We start from the raw sequence: 27,880 nt of genomic DNA, 5'->3' as shown, positions 1-27,880 counted from the left end.
TCTTGCCCAACATGTTCCCTGGGATTCTGGCCATACTGGCTCTGAAAGCAGTGAGCTCTGAGGTTAAGTGTGCTGGATCCTTCTCAGAATGTAGAGGTGGATGAGGTAGAATGCAGAATCTCAGGATGAAGACTCTGGAGTGAGTTCTTGGGAGAGGTGTTTGGGATTCCCTGAGGAGAATCCCCTGGATTGGAAGAAATTTCTGGGAAGGAGATGTTGTCTTCTAATAGACACTATCTAGGGAAAAAGTGCCTCTCAGTTGAATGATGGAAGTGACAATAAGACTTTCTCTTTGTATCTGTGTGGAGTTTATAGTTTTTTGAGGGGCTCTCAGGGAGTGTGGTAGAGTAGAAAGTTAGCTGAAGTAGGATTCAGCAGAGTAGAATACTTGTTTCTCATTAACCAATGGTGGGACAACAATTCTGGGCCTCAGTTCCTTTTCTGTAAATCAGGGAGAGGGTAGAACTGAATACTCCCTCAGGTCTATTCCGTGATTCTGTAAAAAATAACTATGGATGTCCCATGTGAGTGTCTCAGAAGTTCAACGTGGCAGGAAAATGAGAGAAACAGCTTGGGCAGGGCTCTCAGGAGTCTAAGGTGGGGGTTGGCAAATGAGGCTCTCCCGGGGATCTTTATCCCATCTTTTTCTCCACACCCCTTTACTGCTCTGCTGGGAGGCAGTGCGCCATAGTAGTTAAATCTCATGAACTTGGGAACTGGGCAGACTGAATCCTAGCTCTACCACTTACTGTGTGACCAGAGGCAAATTTCTCAGCCTCCCTCTGCCTTGGTTTCCTAAAACAATGTTTATCTTCCTAAAGTTATCAATAAGGGTTCAAGGACTTGATGTAGTGAAATGATACAAAATATCTGCTATCATTCTTCCTCAACAAATATATTAATACCGGTGTTGTTTCTATTTCTTTAGAACTCTGACTTTGACAGGAAAATTCTATGACCTTTCATCCCATAGTCCCACTCATTTGCTGTTTATTTTGCTTGGAAACTTAGGAATCGTGTGCTTTTACTTCTTCTCATACTTAATTGTCTCAGTCCCAAGCTCTACTTGTACCATAAACCGTTGAGCTAGATGACACCAGGTACAAGAACTAGTGGGCAGATAGCATTGTTATAGACAATAATATCTTAAAATATTGGCATTGAAAGCATTCAGGAGTAATAGTACCTGACTTCTGACTCACTGCGGGGTGGGGAGTACATGTTTCCTTCTTATTCATCCAAACCTGTGCGTGTTGAGGTTTTAACAGCACTGAAGCAAGTGTCTGTCACGCCTGTGCACTAACAGGTCTTAATAGTAAATTTATGGAAGTTCAGGATGATAACATTTCATAAATTATCCACCAGTTGTATCTTGATTCTGTAATCAATAAGAAATAGCTTCTGTAGGTGAAAAGGTAAATGTGAGAATATTCAAATTCCTTCTAAATGCAATTTGGAATGACATTTACACATTATTTCTATTATAACTTTAATCTCCATTGTTGGAAGATAATATTTAGGATCTGCATTATGACTTAACAAAGACTGCCCATGTGATGGCTTTGGACAGTGACTCTGCCTTGGTTCTGGGGTCCTCTGAGAGTCCAGGTGAGTCCCTACCATGCTTAGACAATGAAGAGCTGAACACAGGGCAGGCATGGGCTCCGCGAGGGCAGGAACTGTCCTGTTCGGTATCGTAAATCCAGATCCCAGGAGGTGAATGGCACCCTGTAGACACTTAATACCTAATGGGTTTCAGGGTCTGAAAGTATTGGGTCTCTGTCAAACAGGAGACGGAGATGCCTGGGCAGGAAAACCTTACAGCATTGTGAAAACCATATCAAAAGCATGTTCTGAACGTCAAGGTTCAACAGTGATACTATGGGAATTGTCATTCCTTTCTCACTTAACATCCATATGTATATTTATGAGGGGGCAGGGCTGCACCTGTGGTATACAGAAGTTCCCAGGCTAAGGGTGGAATTGTAGCTGCAGCTGCTGGCCTACACCACAGCCATGGCATCACAGGATCTGAGCCAAGTCTGTGACCTACAGTGTAGCTTGCAGCGATGCCAGATCCTTAACCCATTGAATGAGGCCAGGGATCCAACCTGCATCCTCACAGACACTATGTCAGGTTTTAACCCACTGAGCCACAATGGGAACTCCTAACATCCCTATCTTGATTACTCTGGAGCTGAGACTGAGAGTATGGGAATGGAATCCAAGGGGCTTCTTAGCTACAGCGCAGTTTGAAATGAAGCCCCAGGCCCCAGTGTGGGACCCTATCTCCCTCAGGGTGAAGAATTTCCCTCACCAAATGTAGCCAGTCAGATTCTGTGGAGAGGAGGAAGCACTGGTGTTTCTGTTATAGTTCAGGATGCAGCGAATAAAAGGAATGACCAAAGAGGGTGGGCCCATGAAACTACAAGGTAAGCCTGACAGTTAATCAGAAGTTTGAAGGCAGAGAGCCTGGCTATTCTGCAAGATGGTTTACTGGCTGAGATTTCAAGGACCCCTGGCAAGTTGAGAATTATGAGATCTGTTCATTTTCCCTTCACTGTAATGAATCACGCCTCTGATGACAATTGTGTTTGTGTGTGGAGTCGTGTTCTATCTGCTTCTCTCTGAATTATTGCTTATCACTCGGCGGCCCCTGAACCACTTGAAGACTGCCAGGATGAAATCAGATTTTAGCTGGGGAGGTAGAACATTCTGTTCTGGAGGAAGCAGGTGGTTACACCTGCCACTCAGGGACATCCTGGCTCCAGGAATCTTCTCCCTGCCACATGCCAGAGGACATGGCACAGTTGTTCTGAGCAGACTCTGGCCAGCAGCCCTGTGGCCAGGCAGCTAACAGTGGGCACAGGGAGTCTTCTCTCCTCTCCATCAGCAAGATAGGATCTTGAGGAAGGCTTTGCGGAACTCGACATTGAAGGTGGTATAGATCACGGGGTTGACGGCGCTGTTCACGTAGCCCAGCCACGTTGTGGCACTGTAAAGCTCTGGGGACACGTGGCATGCTTGACAGTGGGTATTGAGAACATGGGTCAAGAAGAAGGGCAGCCAGCAGACAATGAAGGTCCCTAGGTTGCAAAGGAAGAAAAAACTGGGTAAGGGGTTTGCTTTTGCCCTTTGTTGTAACATGAAAATGAGTCACAGTTGTCTACTTTACGGCAGCTGCTATGCCAGAAGCTTTAACATGCCCATTGAATTTTTATACCAGCCCTGTGAAGTAGGAATGATCAGTCATTCTTTTTTTTTGGGGGGGGGGGATGAGAAAACTACATGCTAAAGTCTTTGATTCACCCTAGGCTTTTGCTCCTAAATAAAATTTCCTAGTTTGATCTTTAGATAGTTCTTCACTAAGCTTTTCTACTTCTCAATTCAATTCAAATATTTATTTAATGTCTATCCATGCAAGATAGGTGCTGACAGGGAAGAAGACCTTAAAGGTGAAATTGACATGGTTGAGGCTGTTGAGAAAATTAACATAGGAGTTCCCTAGATATGAGAGGTCCCTAAGATAATGAGGAGTTTGGGGCTTGTCCGTGACAGTGAACAGGATGAACTGCCTTCACTAAGTCTATGGTACCTGCAACTTATCAATTTTTAAATTTCTTTACTTAAATCAATTTTTCTATTTACTTTCTATTTTTCTACTGTAAAAACTAGCTGATTTTATATGTGACGGAAAACTTGGTAAATAGGGAAAAGTAGAAAGAAACAAAATAATCATCTACTGCACAAAGACGATCAATCACTTTTGACACCTGAGTGATTTTCAGTCTTTTTTCTCTGTATTTAAAATGATCTACACATTATAATACTATATGACAGTAGTCTTTTTGCATCCTCACTTTCTCCTTAATGTTATAAAATAGATAAGCATTTAGTAAATATCCAATATGTGCCAAATGCTTTTATTGAGTCATTATCTTACTTATTATTTGATATAGGCACTATAATTCCAAGTGATAGACACAAAACACAGCTCTATTAGGTGACTTGTTCAGTTTCATAAATTTCAGTCTAGGTGTTTTGAATTTCTACCAGAGCTAACATTTATACACAAACTCTTTTCAGCTATATTATAAACATTTATAAATATTACAGTCATTGGATTTCCAATGTCTGTCAGATATGGTTACCTTAGTATTCTCTGCCAGTTCCACTGAACTCAACCTAATGCAGTGTAATCCAACCCACTCCAATTTCACCTGACTCAAACTCACCGAGCACAATAACCAGCATCTGGGTTGCCTTCTTCTCCCGAAGTGGTACTCCCCGAGGTTGCAGAGGCCCCAGCTTCAGGGATGTTGACAACCTGCCATTACTGAGTTTTCGAACCTCTAAGCTGAGCTTGGGGGCCATGGTGGGGCTGAGGGAGTTCCGAGTCCTCCCTGCCCTTTTCAACTCTCCTTCTCCTTCCTGGAAGCCTGGTCTCTCCAAGGCAGTATCTTGGCAGATGCTGTAGTAGCGCTTCAACTCCATGTGTGTCTGGCCAGGGGAAAGGGGCTGCAGGTGTAACAAGAGAGAGTCCTGACATTTCTGGGGATATTGTTTGTCTTCTGAATGTTCCTGAAAGGGAAACAGAATGCAATGGAGAAAGAAGAAACTACCATTACGTAGAACCTTCAGAGGGTGCATCCGAGAGTGGTAGGCTCATGGAAAGGTAAGGTAAATGAAAATCTGTGACTGCCTTTATAACTAAAAAGCACCTACCACATATAGAACATTTAAGAATCAAAATATCCCTTGAGGAGGGCAGCACAGAATTATACCTGGCTGTTTCAAGTTAGATGACCTGGATATACAGAGGAACACGTTAAATGACACCACTGGGATGAAAGCAGAAAAATCTGGAATGTGGGAAACTATAAGACAAATGACTCAGTTTCTTCAACAAATAAATTGCAATGACAATGACACCAACACTTTCCAGGTGCAAAGTATGGTTCTTATTTGAATTTTGATTCAAATAACTATAAAAATTTATAAGACAATTGGGGAAATTGGAAACATTGGCTGGATATTTAATGGTATTAGGGAATTATTAATAAAATTTTTAGTGTAATGTGGTACTATGGTTATGCGTTTAATAAAAAAGCCCATATACTTTAAAGAGTCTTAAGGAAACATTTTTGGCTGATGTTTTTATGCTTGAGATCTGCTTTGTAACAATCCAGTTGGGTGCGTGTGTGTGTGTGTGTGTGTGTGTGTGTGTGAGAGAGAGAGAGAGAGAGAGAGACAGAGAGAGAGAGAGAGAAAGAGAGACAGAATGTAGGTAGGAGTGTCATTGAAATGAGAAGGGGCCATAGTTGATACACCCCGAAGCAGGCTGGCTGTAGGATTAGTTATATTTGTCTTTCTGCTTTCTTAGTTCTGAAATTTTCAATAATAAAAAGTTAAAAAAAAACCCAGAATTTTCATCTCAGCTTCTACTTAGTAGATGTATCCTTGGGAAAGTTAATTAAATGTCTCAGAGCCTCATTTGTAAAACAGAAAAGGAGTTCCCCGGTGGCTAGCAGGTTAAGGACCTGGCATTTTCACTGATGCGGCTCAGGTTGCTGCTCTGGTGCGGATTTGATCCCTGGCACCAGAACTTTCACGTGAATCAGATCTCATGAGTAGGGAGACTTCAGAATTCATCTAGCAGTGGCATCTGGTCAGTGTCCAGTGTCCTAGGCAGTCTAACCAGATTCTTCCTTAGGCATGAATAGCATCTTCTAAAGCTGTTCCTCAGCCTTCTCACTGAGTTTGACCTACTTGATATCCTTCCAATAAACTCCTTTTTTTTTTTTTTAAATAATTTAGTCTGTGTTAGCAACAAAGAACCTTCACTAGTCTCTCCTTAGTTCAAGGAGTCATAATCTTCCAGATACACAAGGCTAGTATACTGTACACACTCAGAAACATTGTTGAATAAATGAATGAAAGTGGCCTTCAAGATGAGTTAGTGTTTTAAAAACTGTACTCCACAGAGGTGTTTGTAGGGATTCTATCATATTTTTTTAAAAATTTGGATTTCGTTTTGACAGAATTTCTAATAATTAATATAAGTATACTGTGTTGTTTTAACTGAATGACCATTTGAAACCAAGATTATATTTATACTTGAGCTGGCATCTAGTAATCTTCTAGACGCATAATTTATGAAACTGAAGGTCCGAGGATAAATTTTTGAGAGTGCTTATGAAATCTCAGATTGAGAATAATGATCTGGTACAGCTTGCCTGCATGTCCCTGATTTGGAAATTCAGTCTTAGAGAAGGAAAGTGATTCTTCCACATTGGTGAATGTATTTTCCAGCTTTCTCTGCAAACTTTTATCACCGCCTCCATGACTGACATGAAGAAACACTGGATTCCTTCGGAACTGGCTGGCAGAACTGTGGCCCAGATGGTAGGACAGAACATAGTTCTCCACACTCCAGGCAATGCCAGCTTCTTGATTCTCTAATCTCTCTTCTTTAGTCACTACTTTTCCCTTTTTTGGCTTTGGAGCCTTCTCCAAGAACTTGGAAGAACTTGGATTTGCTGTAGGCCACTTTAAACCTCCTATCTATTAAAAAAATCATTCACAGCAAGAATCTGTAACTGCTATACCAGGTCTGTGTAAAAGAGGTTAATTAACTATACAGAGATTAGACAAGGCTCAGACATTCATCATTATGGATTTTTGAAGCTTTACTCATAATATTTACTTGGTTGTGGAGTTCAGGGGGAGGAATACTGGTCTTTTCGTTAATACTTTCAGGCTCCATTTGGCATTTGGCTTGGGGCAGCAGGGCTGGCTTGAATTGGAAGAACAAGAATCAGGGTGACTATGAAATTGTCTCAGCTCTTCCCAAATTTAATGGTAAATAGGGCAGTTGAAGTCTCACATTAGCCTCCCTTTTCTATATTGGTTGGCTCTGCCTATGTCTACTTCACTGATGCCCTGTTTCCTCTTCTGCAGGTGGTTCTCGATGGTATCTTCATAACACATCCAAGAGTGACTGGCTCCAGTCATTGAAATCTAGTCAATAATCATATGCTTCCTGAATATCATTAGGTATTTGGTAATTCCTATTCTGAAGCTCAAATCAGTCAGGATCTGTTATTTATAATAGCTGTAAATGTGGCATTGGGGCTGGATTCCATTTTGGAGTGGAAGTGGAATCGTGGAAGTGGAATCAAGTCAAGCCAATATCTTGAGAAAAGATCTCATTCTTTTCCTATTATAAAAGGCATGACTTACTTACCATTTTCCCCATGGCATCTGATGGAAATCTGGCCCTTATTGAAAACTGCCGAATGGGGTGCAACCGTAGACAGGAAGACTAGGGTGGATTGAAGGAGAAGCAGTTATGGGTTAAGCTCTACATAGTTGTGTCATATAGATGACAATCCTTTGAATGCAATATGTTCACATCCTCAGCCTTGGGTCCTGACCTCCTATTTCAGGGGGACCAATATTCTTGTTCTACCCAAGCCTTGGGACTTCAAATTTGAGACTCTGATTCTCATTCACTAGGTTGATCTAGACATCTAACTTGGACCTGCCTTCAAGATCAAACTCAGTTCTTACTCTTTGGAGCCCTTTCCTTAGCATACTGACCTTTATCTTCTCAAAGCCTCTCCAGCATTTAATATTTAGGTGCTTATTTGTCTTCATCTCACATGTGGCAAATATCCCGTTCAGTGTTGGGCTGCTCATTGATTTTGGGCGGATGTGTGTTTTATTTGCTTGTCTAAGACTCCAAGCTCCATGAGGGCAGAGGTTGTATAATATTCCTGCTCTCTCTTCCCTAGCGGATTGCAAGTGATCGGTATTCATCCTTTCATGCTTCAAGTACATCTTGAAGCACGTGCCAGGCACTGAAATAAGCAGAATTTACAGCCCAAGCAACAATAAGATTTCAATGACCTTCCTTTTTTCAGACCTAATAAAACGTGTCATCAGCATCCCATTCCCCTGGCTGGTTCGTGCCTCAACACAGAGGCAGATCTAGCGAAGAAAAGAAGTTTTAATGGACCACCAGAGATGCTTGATGTGAATGGTCTGGCCAAAAAGTCATTCCTGGGCACTCATCATCAGTGAATGGGAAATCTGCCACACTAAATCTGTGTAGCATCTGAACAGCTGGCCATTTAGGGGCAATGAAAGACTTTGAAGGGAAGCAGAACAAGCCCAGAAACTATCCTATCATTTTGGTAAGTGAAGTGTGCTCTAGGGGAGACTAATGAGATAGAATTTCCTACCTTTAAAGCCTAGCCAATACCTGCAAGCTAAAAGGTGGGTGTCACATGTGTCCCCAGTGTGTAGAACAGGCAAAGTCACGTACCACTGGACATAAGGCTGAGAGGCCACGAGGCTGGGTGCTGTCTTCCTTCTGCTCCTCCAGAGTGCTTACCTGCTGGGGGAAGCCAGGCCTCACACTGAGGCACTGACTGTTCTGTCGAGTGAGGAAGCGTTTCCGTCTCCTCTGTCTTAATACCACATAGATCCTGGCATAGACAAGCACAGTCACTCCAAAGGGTAGGTAGAAGGACACCACTGAAGAGTAGAGGACAAAATCAGGGTTGGAGATAGAGCAGACGCTGGGGTCTCCTGTGAGTGAGAGAAGGGGAGAAAGAAAATTAGTTGCCCAAGTATGGGACCTCAGGAGGGAGGACAAAATATTATACCACATTTGTGTACTTAGCACACATGGTCTGATTGTTAAGTGTGTGTGTGTGTGTGGAGTTCAGACACCTATGTTGTCCGCTCACTGAGGGCAGAGGGCTAATTCATCTTTGTGTTGCTCATAGTTCACTCAGAAAGAAAATTTACCAGTGATTACATTCCAGACATTGCTCTACACTGGGGCTGCAAAGACGAATAAGACACGGTGTCCACCCTTGAAGGAGCTCACAGTCTAGGCGGACAGATGATCCCTTCCTTATGCTGTTCTAAGTGTCACAGAGGAAGGAATGTGGCCTGAGAGGTAGGGGGGAGGTGGGGGTAGGGTCACAGAACCACAGAGCAGAGGCTCCCCTGAGGGATGTGACCCTTAGTAAAGGGCCTGCTGGTGTGGAGGCATTCAAAGATTGCTGAATGCAGTGAGAGAAAGGAGGCAGGCTTCTTTGTTGAGAATGCAGGTCTCCAATTCTGAATCTGGGTTGTGGGGCAGGTGGTGGCTGAATACAGGCAATTCTCTTTTTCAGGGGATCCCAGTACCGCCCAGGGGTGCGATGGGAAAAGAACTAGTAAACATATTGTCATCGTGGACAATGTGAATCTAGGCATGTCCTTGTCCTTGCTTTATGTCCTGAAATGCTCCAACCACTCCTAGGAGGGCCCTGCAGTGCTGACTGCTTCGCTAGCGGACGTCAAGATTCCTCTAACAGCCAGAGGAGGGCCTAGAACTTGTCCCATCCTGGAAAAGAAAAGGGAAGAAAACTAGTATCTTCCAGGCAGTTCCACATTATCTCACCTAATCATTGTGGCAACAGGATGTAGCAGGTGCCATTACTGTCTCTACTCTCAGATGAGCAAACTAAGGCCCAGAGAGATTCAGTAAGTGGCCCAACATCACACAGCCTAAAAGGGCAGGAGCCTGGATGCTTTTCTCCAGTCATTCTGACCCCAAAACTAATGTTCTTTCTGTGATTTGGACTCTCCACCTCTCTCTTCTATTGGGACATGACAGATTTGCCCTTTGTCCTGCATCATCAGCAACATGTTGGCACACCCTGGCAATCTTAATAAAAGAATGGGGATTCTCCAACCCTGAATCTGGCCTCAGAAGATGCAGCCTCAGGTGTGAACTGGTGGGGAGACGGCAGTGGCCACAGGGGTCCTTCATTCTGCTTCTTGGTCTTCTGAGGTACGCAGAGACCAGGCAGCCTAAGGCAGGAGACCGAGGTCTCCATTTACGGCTGTGTGATCTTGGGTATGTTACTTAACTATGCCAAGCCTGGGTTTTATTATCTGTAAAAGGAGGACAAAAATACTGTTTCATGTAGTGGTGGTGAGACTACATGAGAATAAATAGTAGTCATTATTAATTTTACTATTATTTATGATTACCTCCTCTGAGAGTTTTTCTCATCTTTTTTTTTTTTTTTTTTTTTTAACGGCTGCACCCGCAGCATATGGAAGTTCTGAGCCACAGCTGCAACCTATGCTGCCGCTGCAGCAACATCATATCCTTTAACCCACTGCACCTGGCTAGGGATCAAACTGACACCTTAGCAGCGACCCTAGCTGCTGCAGTCAGGTTCTTAAACTATTGTGCCACAGTTGGAACTCCTCCTCTGAGCTTTTTGAACTTGAAAGGGAGGGTAGCACTTGGAATGAAAATTTGGAGAGAGACTTAAAGGGAACAATATGGGGGAAGAAAGGGAGCAACAGCTAAGAATTAAAACAAGACAAACAAAAAAGGGTGTGTTTAGTGCTCAGTGAAGCATTTTAATGATAACACTGCCACCAGAATCTTTATGAGTTCCTCCAGATTCTCCACTTCTCTTGGGGAGGAGGTACAATTCAGATAAAATTAATATCATCTCACCAAAGCCTGTACCATTATCTTTTAGGAAATGGCTCATAAAACTCTGAACATTGGTCACCAAATTGGCATCTCCGGTTCTCCAGAGGAGATGGGGTTGGGGGTAGGGATAGAGTGGCTGCTGGTAGTCTTCCTCTCTTTCTTTCTTTCTTTCTCTCTCTCTCTCTCTCTTTTCTTTCTTCCTTTCCTTTCCTTTCTTTCTTTCTTTCTTTCTTTCTTTCTTTCTTTCTTTCTTTCTTTCTTCTTCTTTCTTTCTTTCTTTCTTTTCTTCTTTCTTTCTTTCTTTCTTTCTTTCTTTCTTTCTTTCTTTCTTTCTTTCTTTCTTTCTTTCTTTCTTTCTTTCTTTCTTTCTTTGTTTCTTTGTTTCTTTCTTTCTTTCCTTCCTTCCTTCCTTTCTTTCTTCCTTCCTTTCTTTCTAGGGCCGGACTCCCTGATGTCGGAAAGTTCCCACGCTAGGGATCAAATCAGAGCAATAGCTGATGGCCTAGCAATGCTGGATCCTTTACCCATTGAGCAAGGCCAGGGATTGAACCCACATCCTCATGTTGGGTTCATTACCACTGAGCTGCAACGGGAACTCTCATGGTGGTCTTTCTGAATCCATAAGGACCCATCAGCCCCTAATTTCAACAGTTAAGGAGAAAAGGATGATAAGGACGATTCATCCACTTACTCATTCAACACAAGTTTACAGAGCTCCTCCTGTGTTTGAGGCACTGTGCTGTGTGATAAAACACTGAATGTCTCTTGTGGACGAGCCCGGGAACTTGAGTCCCACAGTGATGTGAATGGCAAGGCCAAAAGCAAGTTAACTTGAGAGATTCATGGACTTCTAGCTCCTTGAAGGATTTTACCTCAACTTGTTTCCAAATATGGGAGATCCTGATGAATTCAATTTAGATGAGCATTTGCTTAACTTTCTGCCTTTCAGCCACGCCTCCCATCCCCAGATCCAGTGTTCTGAAACCAAGTGAGGCATTTTATTGCTAAAATCTAAATAGCCCTTCTCCATTTCCTTGTTTCAAAGGAAAATTAAGACAGTTGATAGCACTTTCTTTAAGTTTTTCTGCCTTTGAAAGTTTCTTAAATTCTGGCCACCAGCTATTGCTTATCCATTCTGGATTTTTTTTTTTTTTTTTTTGTCTTTTTAGCACCACACCCGTGGCATATGGAAGTTCCAGGGTAGGGGTCGAATCAGAGCTATAGCTGCTGGCCTACCCCACAGACACAGCGATACCAGATCCGAACAGCATTTGCAACTTACACCACACCTCATGGCAACGCCAGATCCTTAACCCACTGAGCAAGGCCAGAGATCAAACCTGCATCCTCATGGATACTAGTCAGATTCGTATCTGCTGAGCCACAATGGGAACTCTCATTCTGGAGTTTTTAACAACGGGATTGATATATGATTTAACAGAAATATAAATGCTGGTTATTTGTCTTATTTGTGAAATGAAAGGATTAGGATCTTTAGGTTTCCTCTAGTGCTAAAATTCCATCCTCCACTGCCCTTAGGGGCTGCTGGTGATGTGATATTTGGCTCCCAATTGCTGAGTCTCTGCTGGGAGCTGAGGCAACACGGGTCAGCCACGCCCACAGCCTTGGAACTCTCTGTGATCCAAGATCCTGTCTTATGTGTGCATCCAGAAATACACGTCACCCTTTTCTCAGACAATAAGAACAATTCCAAGCTGCAAGAAACTGAAGTTCATCTCTCTACCTTGTGTTCTCTGACAATTCACAATCCCACGTGGCAGGGACCATTTCACAAAAAGAAGAGCTCTGCCTGAATGTGTTGTTTTGTGTTGCATTTAATGAAAGTCCAGCCACTTCCAGTATCAGGTGTTGCTGCCAGTATCCTGCCATTTTCTCCTCTACTTTTTTTTTTGTCTTTTATCTTCTTAGGGCCTCACCTGCAGCATATGGGGTGAGGGGTCTAACTGGAGCTACAGCTGCTGACCTATACCACAGCCACAGCAACATCAGCATGAGCCATGTCTGCGACCTACACCACAGTTCACAGCAATGCCAGATCCTTAACCCAATGAGCGAGGCCAGGTATTGAACCCGCAACCTCATGTTTCCCAGTCAGATTCATTTCCGCTGCCCCACGTCAGGAACTCCTTCTCCTCTGCTTTTCACGGGAGTCAAAAAAAATGGCTGAAATAAGTCACTTATACTGAGCTTTCCAAGGAATTTGGGAACCTCCTTCGAGATGCAAGAAGGGGTGCTGGAGGAACCCACATCAATCAGGATAATGAAGCTGTGCTGTGAAGGTCAGACTGAGGCAGAGAAGGATAGCTCCTCTTTGACCACCAGCAGAACCACCACTGTTTGGGTTTTCCTTGGAGCAGGGGCACAGTTAAATTTTGAGGCTGAGGAAACTTTTCTACTATATAATAACAATAACAATAACACTAGCTAATATCTATTGGGCTTTTACAATGGACCTGACATGTTAACACAGTACATGAGTAAGTGGAGAGTTACCATGGTCTAATATATTTAAAAGTAAGAGAGGGAGAGATGAGAGAAAAGTGAGCCTGTACAGGCCAAGTCACGAGCCTTTCTTGCCTTCTCAATTCTATATTTGAACATCCTTTTGGAAAGATTTTTCTGAGTTTTGTTTCTGGAACAATAATGATCTCACTGATGGCAACAACACTGCAATTAGCTCATCATTCTTCTTCACTTTATATGTTGACATTAATTGGGAACTCTGTCTAATGTCAGAATTTGAGACTGTTACCGGGGAGGGGTGTGTGTGTCTGTGAGTAAGATCGCCCCCACCAGCCCCCAAGAATGAGTAAGAGGAATCACTCAGCCCAGCAAACACTGATGGGGGTTTGCTGCCGGCCAGGTAAAGACTGCCTCCATCTAGCCATGGTAGTGAGTGCCCCATATTACAAATTCCAACTTAGAATGCATTTTCTTACAGAAACACAGATACAGAAGGTGGCTTAGTTATCAGACTAACCTCCAAAGCACACTTAGACTCATCAAAATGGTATCTGAGTGTCAGAGTCGGCTTCTATAGTTGTGTTAGAGGATGTTGCCTTGGTACATGTGTGTGCACACACATGTTTGTGTGTGTAAGGTATTATTGGTAAGCAGTAAAGACTAATGCAAAGATGATAATAACATCATATTTTAGGAATACTCTGAGTTAACTTGGCATATCTTTGTTAGATAATTTGGCTATTTCACCTCTAATGTGGCAGAGAAGCCAGCCTGACCTTGAGCAGATGGTACATGCTTGGCACGTCCACATATGTTACCCCAATTTATTTATTTATTTGTTTGTTTATTGGCTGCCCTGTGGCATATGGAGTTCCCAGGCCAGGGATCAGATCTGAACCACAGTTGTGACCTACACTGCAACAGCAGCAGTGCTCGATCCTTAAGCTGGGGAGTGAACCTACACACCAGCATTGCACTGCTGACCCTATTGCTCCATAGAGGGAATTCCTGTTACCCCAATTTAATCCTTACTGAATTGTATAAAAATCTCTGTGAAGGAGGTAGGTAGAGTGGAGTTATATCATATGTAGGCTTAGATTCTAAAGTCAGTGAAGATTATAGAGTCAAAAATCACCCAGAATCACATAAAAAGAAATACATAGTTTGATTACAAGCCTGAACAGTAATAAGATGTGTGACACATGCAGTGATATGTCATGTGTTATAAAGAGTTCAAACAAAACTTGTAACTTCAGAGATGAAGTTGTTGAAATTATTTGCCAGAGGCCACACATAAAAATAATTATTGAAAAATTCCTACCCAAGTACATAGACTGAGTCTACATATTTGATTTTGCTCAAGTTTATACTCTGCTGTATTATTACTCCAAATTTATCAATAAGGAAGCTTAATTTAGAAAAGTAACTTGTTCAGTGAGACACAGCTGTTTAGTAGAACTGGAGTATGAATCTAGGTTTTTCTGACTCCAGAGCCTCTGTCTTCCTACACGTATTTTGACTCCTAATAACTATCCAGCAAATTTTTTTCTTTTTCTTTTTAGGGCCACACCTGCAACACATGGAAGTTCCTAGGCTAGGGGTCAAATTGGAGCTACCGGCCTACGCCGCAGCCACAGCAACACCAGATCCAAGCCACATCTGTGACGTACACCTCAGCTCGTAGCAACACCAGATCCTTAACCCACCAAGCAAGGACATGGATCAAACCGCCATCCTCATGGATACTACTCAGGTTTTTAACTTGTTGAGCCACAATGGGAACTCCCAGCAAATGATCCTTTGAAGACTATTTATAAGTTAAGATTTACTTATATTTATTTGTTTGTTTGTTTGTTTTTTAGGGCCACACCTGTGGCATATGGAAGTTCCCAGGCTAGGGGTCTAATTGGAGCTACAGTTGCCAGCCTACACCACAACCACAGCAACACTGGATCCAAGCCGCGTCTTTGATCCTCACCACAGCTCACAGCAATGCTGGATCCTTAACCCAATGATCAAAGTCAGGGATCGAACCCACAACCTCATAGTTCCTAGTTGGATTCGTTTCCACTGCGCTATGACGGGAACTCCAAGATTTGCTTGTATTTGTATGTAATGTATTACATATAACTGTATACACATAAGCATATAGCCATGTGACTTGTACATATGTACAAGAAATTCATGAGCATGGAACATAGTAGGAGTTAAATGAACCAATTCAAATGGACAAATAAGAAATCCAGGTGAACACTAGAACATAAGCTAATCAGTTCTCTCCTGTGAACACTCAGTGTTTATTATCAATACCTATAACTTTACTATCGGTGCTAATAGTTTTCACTCAACACATGAAATTTGTGAGGCTGAAAGATGGTCATGGAACAGACCCTGAAGGCACTGATCCATATGAGGTGTAAATTTGGATCAGTGTCACATCTAAAATCCTTGACATCGCAGATATACATATTGTTCATCCATCTGTCCGTCTGTCCATCCATCCATCCATCCAACAGAAGATGTACCATGTGCCAGGCATCATGGCCAGAATTTTTGTACATTAAAAACATAAAATATATCCCTAATAATTTAGGAATTTATCCTAGTTTCCAAATGTAGAAATGATTCCATTGAGTAAAAAGTTGGAAATGTATATCCTGCTCCAAGGCTTTCCTGATATGTTATTTTGCATTGTAAATCCATTATGAATTATCATCTTTTCATTAGCAAACCTCACCTGAATTATTCATATAGCATAGGTTTTTTGTTTGTTTGTTTTAAACTGGCACATTTCTTCAAATGAATACAATGGCATTTCTTTCAAAATAGGGATAAGCCAGATTTTTTTTTCACTTGGGGCAGAACTTTACTCCTGTGCCATGAATTGAAGAGGTTTTGCTTTCTATTTTATTGATCATCAGTGAAGGTCAAAGCTTCGCAGTCTATAGCATCCTCATTTCATTACAAAATACATGGCCTAGGGGTCAAATATCTCAGGGTTGGGTACTGCTCCAGCCATTCAGGTATGCTGTGTGTCACTCAGGTGTTAGAAGTGGGACTGTCATTGTTACCTGTGGTGTTGAAGCCAAAGAGGAGAGGGCAAGACACGGCGAAGGCCAGTACCCAGACGGCCGTGATCATGAGGGCCACACGCCGACAAGAGCTCTGTCCCGTGCCATGTTGGTAGTGAACTGGCATGACCACGGCAGTGTATCTGTGAAAGGAAGAGGAGAGAGCATAGACATGATGAGAAGGGTTCAAAAGACAAGTTGAAAGAGGTGACTAGAGAAAACCTACTAGAGAAATGCAATCATTGATATATGCAGCAGGAGCAAAGTAATTTGGTCGGAGAAACTTAGAAAGGAGTATAATAGTGAACACAGCTGAAAGGTTGAGATAAGATAGATGAACTCATTGAGGAAAGTGAACAGAGAAAGGGAGAAAGAATAAGAAGGTTAGCATAGCAACACTAGGATGCCAGAGAGCTTCTTACTATGCTGGTTGACAGCCCAGCACATCCCAGGCTTGCATTCATACACCCTTAAACCCAAAGACACCAGGTGCTGGTTTGGGAGCCCTTACTTCCTCCCACGGTTTTTCAGATAATGGCGGAACTGTGCCCAAAGAGGATGTTTATCCCCACTTGTATCCTAACATTGATTCTAACCGTTTTAGGGACAACTATTCCAAGTAGCAACAATCTTGTAAATAGAAGTGAGTCATATCCAACAAAGGCTTATTTTATTTAATTAATTAATTAATTAATTTGGTCTTTTTGCCTTTTCTAGGGCTGCTCCCGCGGTATATAGAGGTTCCCAAGCTAGGGGTCGAATCGGAGCTGTAGCTGCCGGCCTACACCACAGCCACAGCGACGCGGGATCCGAGCTGCCTCTGCAATCTACACCATAACTCACGGCAATGCCAGATCCTCAACCCACTGAGCAAGGCCAGGGATCGAACCTGCAACCTCATGGTTCCTAGTCGGATTCATTAACCACTGCACCACAACAGGAACTCTGAAGGCTTATTTTAAAATCGAGTTTTCATGCTTAGTCTGTTTGGGCTGCTATATTAAAAATACTATGGACTGGGTGGTTTAAACAACAACTATTAATTTTTTCACGGCTCAGGAGGCTGGGAAGTCCAAGATCAATGTGCCTGCAGATTCAGTCTCTGTGAGAGCCCCCTTCTTGCTTTGTAGATGGCCGTCTTCTTGCTGTGTTCTCACGTAGTGGGGGATGGGGGTGGGGGTGAGGGAGCTCTCTGGGGTCTCTTTTCATTAATACCATGCCTGAGGGTGAAGCCCTAATCACCACCCAAAGGTCCCATCTCCTAGAACCATCACACTGGGGGTTAGAATCTCAACATATGAGTTCCGGGAGCACACATTCAATCTACAGCACATGCTTTTACATGGTCAGGGCACAGTTTCTTATTCTCACTGAATATTGCCGTCTTTTCTGTGGTATCTCCTTACATACATTTCCAGCTGTTTATTGGACTTCCCTGCACGCTTGTTGCATGGCTGTCTCAAATTCAAGTTACCTGAAGTAGATCTTCCTTTCTGCCTACATCTCTTCCAGTTCCACTTCCTGTCTTTCTTCAAGACATCCACACCCAGGACTCAGGCTTTTTGACACTTTTCTGCTCCTTCCAGATCATTTGCTCACCCATTCATTTAGCCTTTCATTCCTTCAGTATTTTTTGAGTTCTTACTATATACCAGGCCCTATTCTGGGAACAAAGAGTTGTGGGAATGGAACATTATCTCTGTCCTTATTGAGCATGGGGTTGAGTGGAGTGGATGGATCAAAAAAAGTTTATATAAAATAAAAAGTATCATGAAAGAAATAAGCTGAGTGACCTGTTTAAGGATAGTGGAGGATGTAAAGAAGGGGCAGCCCAACATAACTGGGGAGGAAAATGAGTGGAATAGGAAGGAGCCTGCCCTGAGGGAAAGTAGGAGAAGAATATTTCAGGCAGAAGGACAGCAGGTCCTGTAAATTTACCCATTGTGGTGTCTTTCCCATTTATCCATGCATTTCTTTTCTACCACCTCTTATTTGTGATGGCCACAGCCTCCTGGCTGGTCTCCTGCTTCCAGGTCCAAAAATAGATTTCATCATGTGCTCCTCCCTGCCATCCCATGGCCCCCAGCTGAAAACTACTTGAAATAGGCAGAATTCTGAGATGGTCCCCTGAATTTATGCACTGTAGAACTAGTATAACTCCTGTGATTGGATTACAAATCAATAGATTGAGTTCATCAAAGGGGAGATTATCCTGGGTGGGCCTGACCTAAGCAGGTGAGTCCTTAAAAGGGACTGGACCCTGCCTTAATTCAGAGAGATTCAAAGGATGAGAATTTATCCGCCTGGCATTGAAGGGGCAAAATGCCATGTTTGGGAAAAGATCAGTTGGCAGGGAACAGCAGGAGACTTAATGGAGCTGAGAATAGCCCCTGGTGACAACAACAAAGTGAGGACCTCAGTCTTTAAACTGCAAGGAACTGACTTTTACTGACTACTTGAATAAATCTGGAATATTGAAACACAAATCAGCTTATAATTCGTTTTCAGCCTTGTGAGACCTTACCTAACTGTGCCCAGATTTTTGACCTGTGAGATAAAAAATGACTGTAGTTGAAGCCAGTAGATTTTTGATAATTTGTTACACAACAATAGAAAACAAATACAATGTTAATACTTAGTCTTCCCCCAAATGACCCCAATTGCCTTGCCAGCCTGACCTCCCACTGGTCCCTGACACTTTTTTTTTTTTGTCTTTGCCTTTTCTAGGGCCACTCCTGCGGCACATGGAGGTTCCCAGGCTAGGGGTCTAATCCGAGCTGTAGCCACCAGCCTACGCCAGAGCCACAGCAACGCAGGATCCGAGCTGCCTCTGCAACCTACACTGCAGCTCAGGGCAACGCTGGATCCTTAACCCACTGAGCAAGGCCAGGGATCGAACCCACAACCTCATGGTTCCTAGTCAGATTCATTAACAACAGAGCCATGATGGGAACTCCCCCCTGCCCCCGACACTTACTTTTAACTCCAGCTATACTGGCTTAAGCACTGGGCAATCTTCAATAGTCTTTGTTCAGTCCATTATCATTTTTCCTTTCCTGGAGAGCTCATTCTTTCCCTCCTTTAATTCCATACCAGCTCTCCAGTAACCTTCCCAGTCCTTCCACTTTTTTTTTTTTTTTTTGGGACTGCACTAGTGGCACCTGGAAGTTCCCAGGCTAGGGGTCAGATTGGAGCTACAGCAATGCAGGATTCAAGCTGTGTCTGTGAACTACACCACAGCTCACAGCAACACCACATCCTTAACCCGCTGAGATCTCACTGCCAAGCCCAAGGGAGGCCCATGGCAACACAGTTCCCTTCTCCTGATACACAAACATCACAAATCCTCCCTTGAACCCCTACCCTGGCAATGAAAGATCAGGGCAAGTAGCAGCTGGCACTCCTCCAGGCCTCTCATTCTCCTCAGGACTTTAGGCTCTGCTGGGGCAGTGAGCTGGGGCTTCAAGGCTGATATGTCCACCAGGGCTGGCCCCTAAGCAGAGATCCCTGAGGCTCCTTGAGAGGCTGAGCCTTGAGTCCTGCAGCTGTCATGGTCAAACAGTTGTTGAGGGTCAGGAAGGAAAGGTTTGACAAAATTCCTAATGTCCAGACCTGCAGCTGGGCCCAGGCCCCTCATTTACATAATGGCTCTTGATGTAAAAGAAGCTGACTATCCCATACATTCAGTGGTTTCAGTGGTGTGCTGTTAAATACCTGATATTTGGCTCTCCAGGTGAAAAAAAGCCCTAATTTACATAATTTGTCAATTTCTGTGGTACAGTTACTCCCATCCTTGTTGGTTTCCAGTTACACCACAGGATTAACAACTGGCTTAAAAAATTCCTCAGATTTGGCCAATCCTCTCTCACTAGCCATTAGGAACTGACTCCAAGGCCACCACTGAGGAGTTCCTGTTGTGGCTCTGAGGGTTAAGAACCCGACATAGTGTCCCCAAGGATATGGGTTTGATCCCTGGCTTCCCTCAGTGGGTTAAGGATCCGGTAATGCCGCAAGTTGTGGCTCAGGTTGTAGATGCAGCTTGGATCTGGTGTTGCTGATGCTGTGGGGTATAGCTCGTATTTGACCCCTGGCCCCGGGGAACTTCCAAATGCTGCAGGTGCGGCCCTGAAAAATAAAAAAATAATAAACAAGCCCACCACTGAGAGCTGCACACTTGCCTAACTATGCTTCAGCGTCCAGCAATTTCTTGGAGGTTCCCATTAATTCAATAAGTCAGTGAGTGTAGGGAACTGACTTCATTTTACAAAGGAAGAATCAGAGCCATAGAGAGGCTGTACGATGGAACCAAGTTCCCATAGCTGGGGGCAGTGCACACTCTGAGGTCAGGTGTCTCTTGAGTGCCCTCTCCTTGTAAAGGGCATTACAAGTCTTCCAGGCCTTGTGAGGACAAGGGCTTCCCCAGCAAAGGTAGCATTGACAGGTGTATTATGAGGGCCCCAGGGCCATCCAGAACAGAGCTTCCTCAATTAGTTTGATTCTATTCATTGTCTGGGGGTCCCGTTAAAATATATATTCCAAGGCCACCCCCTAGTTTCTGGGTTCAGTCTAGAAGTGTGGTCCAGTCTAGAAGTGTGTATTTTTAACAAGCAAGTGGATTATGATTAGGCAAGCTGGAGAAAGTGCCTGGGGGGAAATATCTGCGTCAAAAATTCTTGCTAACTTGGGTAAGAAGTGAGAGATGAGACTACACCGACCCTGTTACATTTATATTTTTTCTTCTTAATTTTAAAACATGATTAAATATTTCGAATAAATGAGCTCCCCCACCTCCATTTGCTTCCCAGGTTTTTCCGTCAGGAAGCTGGCATAGGAGCTGAGGCACGGAGGCTGTTCCGAGATTGGCCAGCGGAGGGCACCATAATGCAGCAAGAACCCCGCCAGCGCGGCGGGGTGAGAAGTTCACTGCTCACCTGGGGGCTCTCCAGGCCCGGTGGGGAGGCGGAGAGGGAAGGCTCGCCCCCTCTTCCCGGTTCCTGCCGCCCTACAGGGACTCCGAATTCCCACTCGAGCAGACTGCTCAGCCTCCGGTCTCCTCCCTGATCGGTCGAAGATGACTGACCTCAGGCGAGGGCAGGGCTGGGCGCCGGCCCAATGCGCTCACTCGGCTCTTCCGGGTCTTTGGCCGGTGCGCGCCAGCGCGCGCTTCCCCGGGTTGCTGCCTGGCCAGGCTCCAGCCCTTTGAGCTCCTAGTTTCTGGGTCCCTTCTGGCCGCTACACTGGCTGTGTGCACAGTGGGTAAGTCAATGGACCTTGGAGACAGACTAATTAGCGTCTGAATCCCACTTGGCCTGTCGCTTAACCGTGTGGGCAGGGACCAGATATTTGACTTCTTTGAGACTCAATTTCCTCCTCTGCACAATGGGGATAATGATTCTGCCCGTTAGGGCTGTTAACGGATATTGAATGAGATTATCCCTGTGAGATTTTTTCTCAAAATATCCGGTATATACTAAAGCATTCAAAAAACAGTGTTATTATTATTGTCATTTTTACTGTGCTAGGCCAAGGGGTCTGTGATTGTTCATATCAGTAAGTTCACGGGTGTCTGCCCCTTATTCCTGATTATCAGGGAACATTAAATTTATTCGTTTAACAAACACACAAGTATAAAGCACTTTTTATGTGCCAGGCAACTGTTCAAAGTGCCTTACAAATATTAACTCATTTAATCTTCATAACGACCCTTTTGCTATTATCTCCACTGAACAGATAAAGGAACTGAGGCCCAGAGAGGTTAACTGACTTGCTCAATGTCACATTGTTATTAAGCGGTAGAGCCAGGATTTCCAGCCAGGCAGTGTGGCTCAGAGCTAGGGGGGCCTGTAGTATGGCTAAGGGCCTCTAAGAAAGGCCAGTGATCTGGAGTAGAAAGATGCTGACTGAATCCTTACTTCTGTACCCATCAGCTGTGCCATCTGGGCAAGCTTACCTACACAGTCTAGAATCATAAAGATCTTAACTTATACAGAATGCAGATAATACACCTACCTTGCTAGGGCGTTGTGAGGATTAGCAATAATGACAAGCTCTTGCTTGGCACACACTACATGCTAAATAAATGGTAGCTAGTTCTACTCTTGTTGCTTTTAGATTCACTCAAGTTAGGAGTAGCATGGAGGTAGCCAGGGCACTGAAGACAAAGGAAATGTGCCTGGTTTACTCCCAGGAAATTGCGCCTAGAGGGGTGGCCTGCCTTCCTGGATGGTGGCTCCTCTCTCAGCATCCCATCCCCACCTCCACCAGTAAAGAGGCCACTTGTTGAAAAGGATGTAGGAGTGGTGTGAGAGACTCCAGGTTCTAGTCCCAGAACTAACAGGCTGCAGGGCCCCTGGGAGCATGTGACATTTCTGCACAAATGAATTAAACTATGATGCCCCTTCTGACTCTCAGCTCTGGGACTGGAGTTCATGGGCTTGTCACTCTACTGAGAGTCTTAGGATCCCTGAAGAAGGCGACCTCAGCCTGGAGCTCTGTCCTGGGGAGGGAGGTGTGTGTCGGGGGGAACTGGCGAGAGTGCCTCCAGAGGAAGCTGCAGAGGGGGAGGAAGGAGGCTGGGCTGGTGGGAGGGCCTGAGTCTAACTCCCCGCCTGGGTTTAATGAGCCCCAGGCTCGGTGAGGGCTGCTTTTCACCACCTTTTATTTGGTCAGACAGGGGGCTCAATAAATCTTTAGTTCTGTGGACTCCCCTAGTGGAATTGTTGAAGGAGAAAGCTTTTTGCAAATGACTGGAAAGCCCCTTGCAAATATAAAGTGCTTATTTAGATGCAAACGAAAAATCCAAGGTGCCTGTGACTCATCTGGTACCTATTGTGCTCGCTGCAAAGACGCGGAGGCTTGCCTGTGTGATGGGTGCCATTTGAGAGCCACTTAAAGAACTCCCTGGTGAATGAATTTGGTTGCATTATTCCTGGGGCTCCTTGCTTGCGGAGGACTCGAATTCTCACCGCTCCGATCGTGTCCTCCTCCTTTGACACTTTCTCAGCCCTATCCTCGTGTTAGTTCTGACCCAGGATGTGGTGGGAGGGGGCTGGCCCACTGGGAGGCAAGGAGCCAAGGGAGAGATGGGGGGTTGTGCTCACCCACTCTGCTTTTTAAAAAAGAAAAGGCTGCATTAATCCCAGCCTCCAGAGCTATGCCTGAGAATCTAATGACAATAGTATTACTTGCTTTCAAAAACCCTTTTTATCATTTTCTTTTCTTTCCTATCTCTTACCACCCTGTTATTACAGATCAGGGCTTCATGACCAAAAAATGCTGAATCCATTTGGTCAAGTTTGTCAGACGGGTGACTAGCATTGTACGAAGACCAAAGGTCTGCATGAATGACTGCATTTTTAATGAATTGACTGGCTATTTGGCATCCCATGAACAGAATTTAATGTCGTGTACTGCAAACTGCTGCGAAGGATAATGGAGACAGCTTTTCCAAGGCCTATTTTCATTCCTAGGAGAGGGAGGAGGCTCCATTTGAAGCCTGGTGAGGATTGGTTCGTGTAGACCAACAAGCCAAGAAGGAAGCATCCTTGTCCACAGGGGTCTAAGGTGGGACTTGTTCCTCAGATTGCAGGTAGGTGAGCGCCATGCATTCTGGGAGTTCTCCCTGGATAGGACCAGATCCAATTCAAGGTTTGTTCTTATTGGTTGTATTTTAAGAGGTGCAAGTACAAGTGTGTGTTAAGCATGGCTACTGTCAGCAAAATGGTGCTTTGGGGTAAGTTAGAAAAAGACACCCTCTCCAGGCTGGTGAATTGCAAAAAGGTACCCGCTCTTGGTTTACTCAAGTCTTCCCACGCTCCAGTCGGAACACAACTTGCACAGTCTCACCTGCCAGCCCTAGATGTGTAAATGTGTATGAGTGGAGTGGATAGGCACAATTTCAAAGATAATTGAGAGAGAGTAGGGTTGGAACTAGAAGGCTGGGGGTGGGGCTGCTATCCCAGAGCCTGTCCTAGAAGCTCTCTTGGGACAGCTCTTTCCTCTCTCCTCCAAGGCTGACCTGATCTACTCTCTCATGTCTTTTCTGAAGGTGCATGTCGTGGTATAAACATTGGCTACCCTCAGGCAGGGGCCGTGGAATTCAATGTACTATCCTCGTTAAAGGCTCTGTCATAGGCAGCACGAGGAGATTCACAGGTGATGAAGAGCCAGGATGATATGGTAGTTTGGGGTGTTGGAGGTGATGATGTAACAAACCAGATGCAGACTGTTACTTCTGTAAATAACATATTTCCGAAAACGGGTACTAAATATCCTGAAATCACACAAAAGATGTAGATGTTATTGGAAGAGTTCTATTCTCAGAGAGCTAAAAATATTATAAAATCCACAACTGTTCCTTCTTTTTTTTTTTTTTTTTTTTTGCAGTGCCCAAGGCATGTGGAAATTCCCGGGCCAGGGGTCAAACCTGCACCGTAGCCATGACATTGGATCCTTAACCCACTGCACCACAAGGGCACACCTCTCTTCACTTTTTAATAGCATTATGGAGATATACTTCACATACCACACAATTCATCTAAGTATATAAATCAGTGTGACCGAGTTCCCATCATGGTTCAGTGGTTAACAGACCCGACTAGCATCCATGAGGACTTGGGTTCAATCCCTGGCCTTGCTCAGTGGGTTAAGGATCTGGTGTTGCTGTGAGGTGTGGTGTGGGTCACAGATGCGGCTCAGATCCTGCATTGCTGTGGCTCTGGTGTAGGCTGGTGGCTACAGCTCCAATTAGACCCCTATCCTAAGAACCTCCATATGCTGCAGGTGCAGCCCTAAAAAGACAAAAGACAATAAATAAATACATAAATAAAAATAAATGAATGTGAGGTTTGGGGGGTATATTTACAGAGTTATGCAACTGTATCCCTTTATTTTTTTAACACATTCTCTAATGGTATTCCATTATGGACACAATCTTTAATTTTCCTTCTCAGGATAGCCAGTCAAGTCCTGCAGGTCAAGTGATAGCCAATCACATGGTAAAAGTCAAAAGACCATCGAGTTGATTAGTTGGTCTGCAGTGTCACTAGAGGGGAGGGTTTTCATGTCCATTATTTGGTCACACACATGCAGGGATGTTTAGGGCTGTTGACATGGACAGTCATAGGGTCACACGAATGTCACACTAGGGAAGTGAGGAGGACCTGCAGTAAGACTTAGCAAAAGGTGGCCTGGAGATGCTATAACGTGGTCACAGTAGAAGCACCATGAGAGTTCAGGGGTGACTGAATTATGTTGTAGGCATTTGGAAGGGCTTCACAAAAGGGACCTAGTGTGGTGGGCCTTGGAGCATAAGAGAGCTAAAGAGCAACCAAAAGGAGATGAGATTGAAAAGGTAGATTGAGGCCATATTGTGGAAAACTCTGACTCTTAGGCTGTAAAGGTAGCTTTAATTTTTATTCTGCAGGCCAAGGAGACACTGAAGCATTTTGAGTGGGGCAGTGGGTGTTTGGGTTTTACTTCTGGGGGAATAATTCTGAGAGTGGTTCAAGAGCCAGTTAGGAGGCTGTGGCAGAAGCCCAGATGAGGGGTCATAGGAGCCTAAAATAAGCAGGTGCAGTAAGAGAGGGAAGATGGGGCCCATTTAGAAAACATTTCAGAAATAAGAGTCTATGAGCCTAGACTGCTTATTGTGGGAGATGAGGAAGAGGGAGGAGTGGAACAAAATCCAAGATTCCAGGAGAACCACGTGGCCCATGAGAGATCACCAAGTGAAGATGGTTTGGTGCTTGGATGGCTTGATGGTTTGGTCTTTAACATTTTGCCTTGTAGGAGCCAGTGGTATATCCAGGAGGTAACATGGACTGGAAATCAGGGGGGAAATTTGGGGTGTAGCTGGAGATTTGAGAAGGCTTGGCACAAAGCCTAAGATGATTAACTCAGGGCCAGGTGAACATGAATTCAAATCCTGGCACAGCTTCGTGCTAGCTGTGTGACTTTGGGTACATTCCTTAATTATTCTTAGAATTTGAAAATGAAGATAATACCATCACTGAAGAGTTGCTGTGAAAAGAAACGAGTTAAGGCTTTGACATGCCTTAGCACAAAGCGGTAAATTCTCAATAGATGGCAGGTTTTCTTTGGGGTCACCTGTTAGAGCTATGGAGTGAAGGGATACTATTCTTGGGGCAAAGAGTGTTGGAAGAGAAGAGGTGAATGGGGCCTCAGAGAAGGGGCTACTGGAGACTCTTGACCATCAACAGAGGCCATAGGTGACCTCCCTCCCCCAGGGTGCTCCCTGGGCCGGAGATATCTGTGGGAGCCAAGGCAGATCTGACTAAGGCAGGGGAAAGGGAAAGAGAGGGGAAGTGAGGACCAGAGGGCCCCAGAGCTGGGGCAGTACATCCTTAGGAATGGAACGTGATGTTATTCTGGTGGAACACACAGGGTCATGTCAAAATCACAGAAATCCACTCCAGCAGCCAAAAGGCAATTCTAAAGACCGTCATTCGTTACTCGGTTTTCTTAAACTCTATTGAAGGAAATAAATAGGTCATGGCCACATTTTCTAAAATTACTTTTCTCCCCCAGCCACTCCCCTCTCTCTCCTCACAAATACTCCCAAGCTCTTCTCTCCCCATTTGGTCTTTGGCTCTCCTCCCTGTCTCCCTCCCATTGCCAAAAACAAACAAAATAGCAACAGCAACATTTTCTTGAACCATGTCAGCTCAGCTCGCCTCCTTGTGCCCCTACCCCATAAAAAATTAGGAATTATAAGAGCACCAAGGATGGTGAAAAGCAAACCCAGAATCCTCTTTTAGAGAGCTGGGGGAAAGGAAAGCCTATAGCCTATGGTTAGTTCTCTCCTGTCACAGGAGTTTCTCATCTACAAACCATGGTTTAGAAGAAAAAGAGAGGAGTTCCCATTGTGGCTCAGTGGTGAATGAACCTGACTAGTATCCATGAGGACGCAGGTTCAATCCGTGGCCTCGCTTAGTGGGTTAAGGATCAGGCGTTGCTGTGGCCTGTAGTGTAGGTTGCAGACGCAGCTTGGATCTGGTGTTGCTTTTGCTGTGGTGTAGGGCAGTGGCTATAGCTCTGATTCAACCCCTGGCCTGGGAGGTTCCATATGCCAAGGGTGTGGCCCTAAAAAGACAAAAGACAAAATACAAAAAAAAAAAAAAGAAAGAAAAGAAAAAGAGAGAAAAGAAAATGTCCCAGTGACAAGTTGTACTTGCCAGTGACCCCAGTGACCCCATTGCCCTCAGATGCAAAGCCTGTGTGCCTCGAATACAGCCAGAGTAATTTCTCTATGTGGTTTCCCTCACCACCTGATCTAGACCACCTCTCTCCTAAGTCTGGAAGGGAAGCCCAGCCTTACCTGTCGATGCTGATGGCACAGAGGTTCAGGATGCTGGCTGTACACATCATGACATCCAGGGTGACGAAAACATCGCAGCAGACTCGGCTGAAATTCCAGACTCCACCTGTTACCTGGGCATCAGAGACAAGGGTGTTAGTTTTCCCCCAGCAAAGGGACAACAACCCAATCAACTCCACCACCTTCCGTAGGCTGCTCTGCACAGACGCAGACATGCTCTCCCAAGGGTAGGTAACCATCGAGGGAATGTGAGGCTGACCAGGGTTGGTTGCCGAAGAAAGGACAATTTCACAGAATGTTCGTGCTGGAAGGATCTTCCAAATCTATTAGTTCAGTGTTTTTCAAAATGTGGTCCACAGTGGGGTGTGTATTAAAGATGGAGATTTTTTTTTTTTTGTCTTTTTGCCTTCTCTAGGGCCGCTTCCCTAGGCATATGGAGGTTCTCAGGATAGGGGTCAAATCAGAGCTGTA

General features: G+C 44.4%; 1 protein-coding gene across 1 annotated transcript in view; it reads right to left on the bottom strand.

Annotated features, from left to right (window-relative positions):
• Positions 1-2,822: 2,822 nt before the first annotated feature.
• DRD3 (dopamine receptor D3) overlaps positions 2,823-27,880 on the bottom strand; it is a 37,811-nt gene continuing 12,753 nt past the window's right edge. Inside the window, exons 2-7 of the mRNA XM_047791969.1 lie at positions 27,410-27,522; positions 16,072-16,214; positions 8,399-8,595; positions 7,247-7,324; positions 4,236-4,581; positions 2,823-3,086 (exon numbers count right to left, since the gene is read on the bottom strand). Coding sequence (XP_047647925.1) covers positions 2,890-3,086; positions 4,236-4,581; positions 7,247-7,324; positions 8,399-8,595; positions 16,072-16,214; positions 27,410-27,522 — 1,074 coding nt within the window. The 3' untranslated portion in view covers positions 2,823-2,889. The remainder of the gene's footprint in view (positions 3,087-4,235; positions 4,582-7,246; positions 7,325-8,398; positions 8,596-16,071; positions 16,215-27,409; positions 27,523-27,880) is intronic.

The sequence above is a fragment of the Phacochoerus africanus genome, chromosome 1 (assembly GCF_016906955.1).
Source record: "Phacochoerus africanus isolate WHEZ1 chromosome 1, ROS_Pafr_v1, whole genome shotgun sequence".
NCBI lineage: Eukaryota > Metazoa > Chordata > Mammalia > Artiodactyla > Suidae > Phacochoerus > Phacochoerus africanus.
The sequence above is the reverse complement of the archived record's forward strand: the minus strand, read 5'-3'. Positions and strand labels throughout refer to the sequence as shown.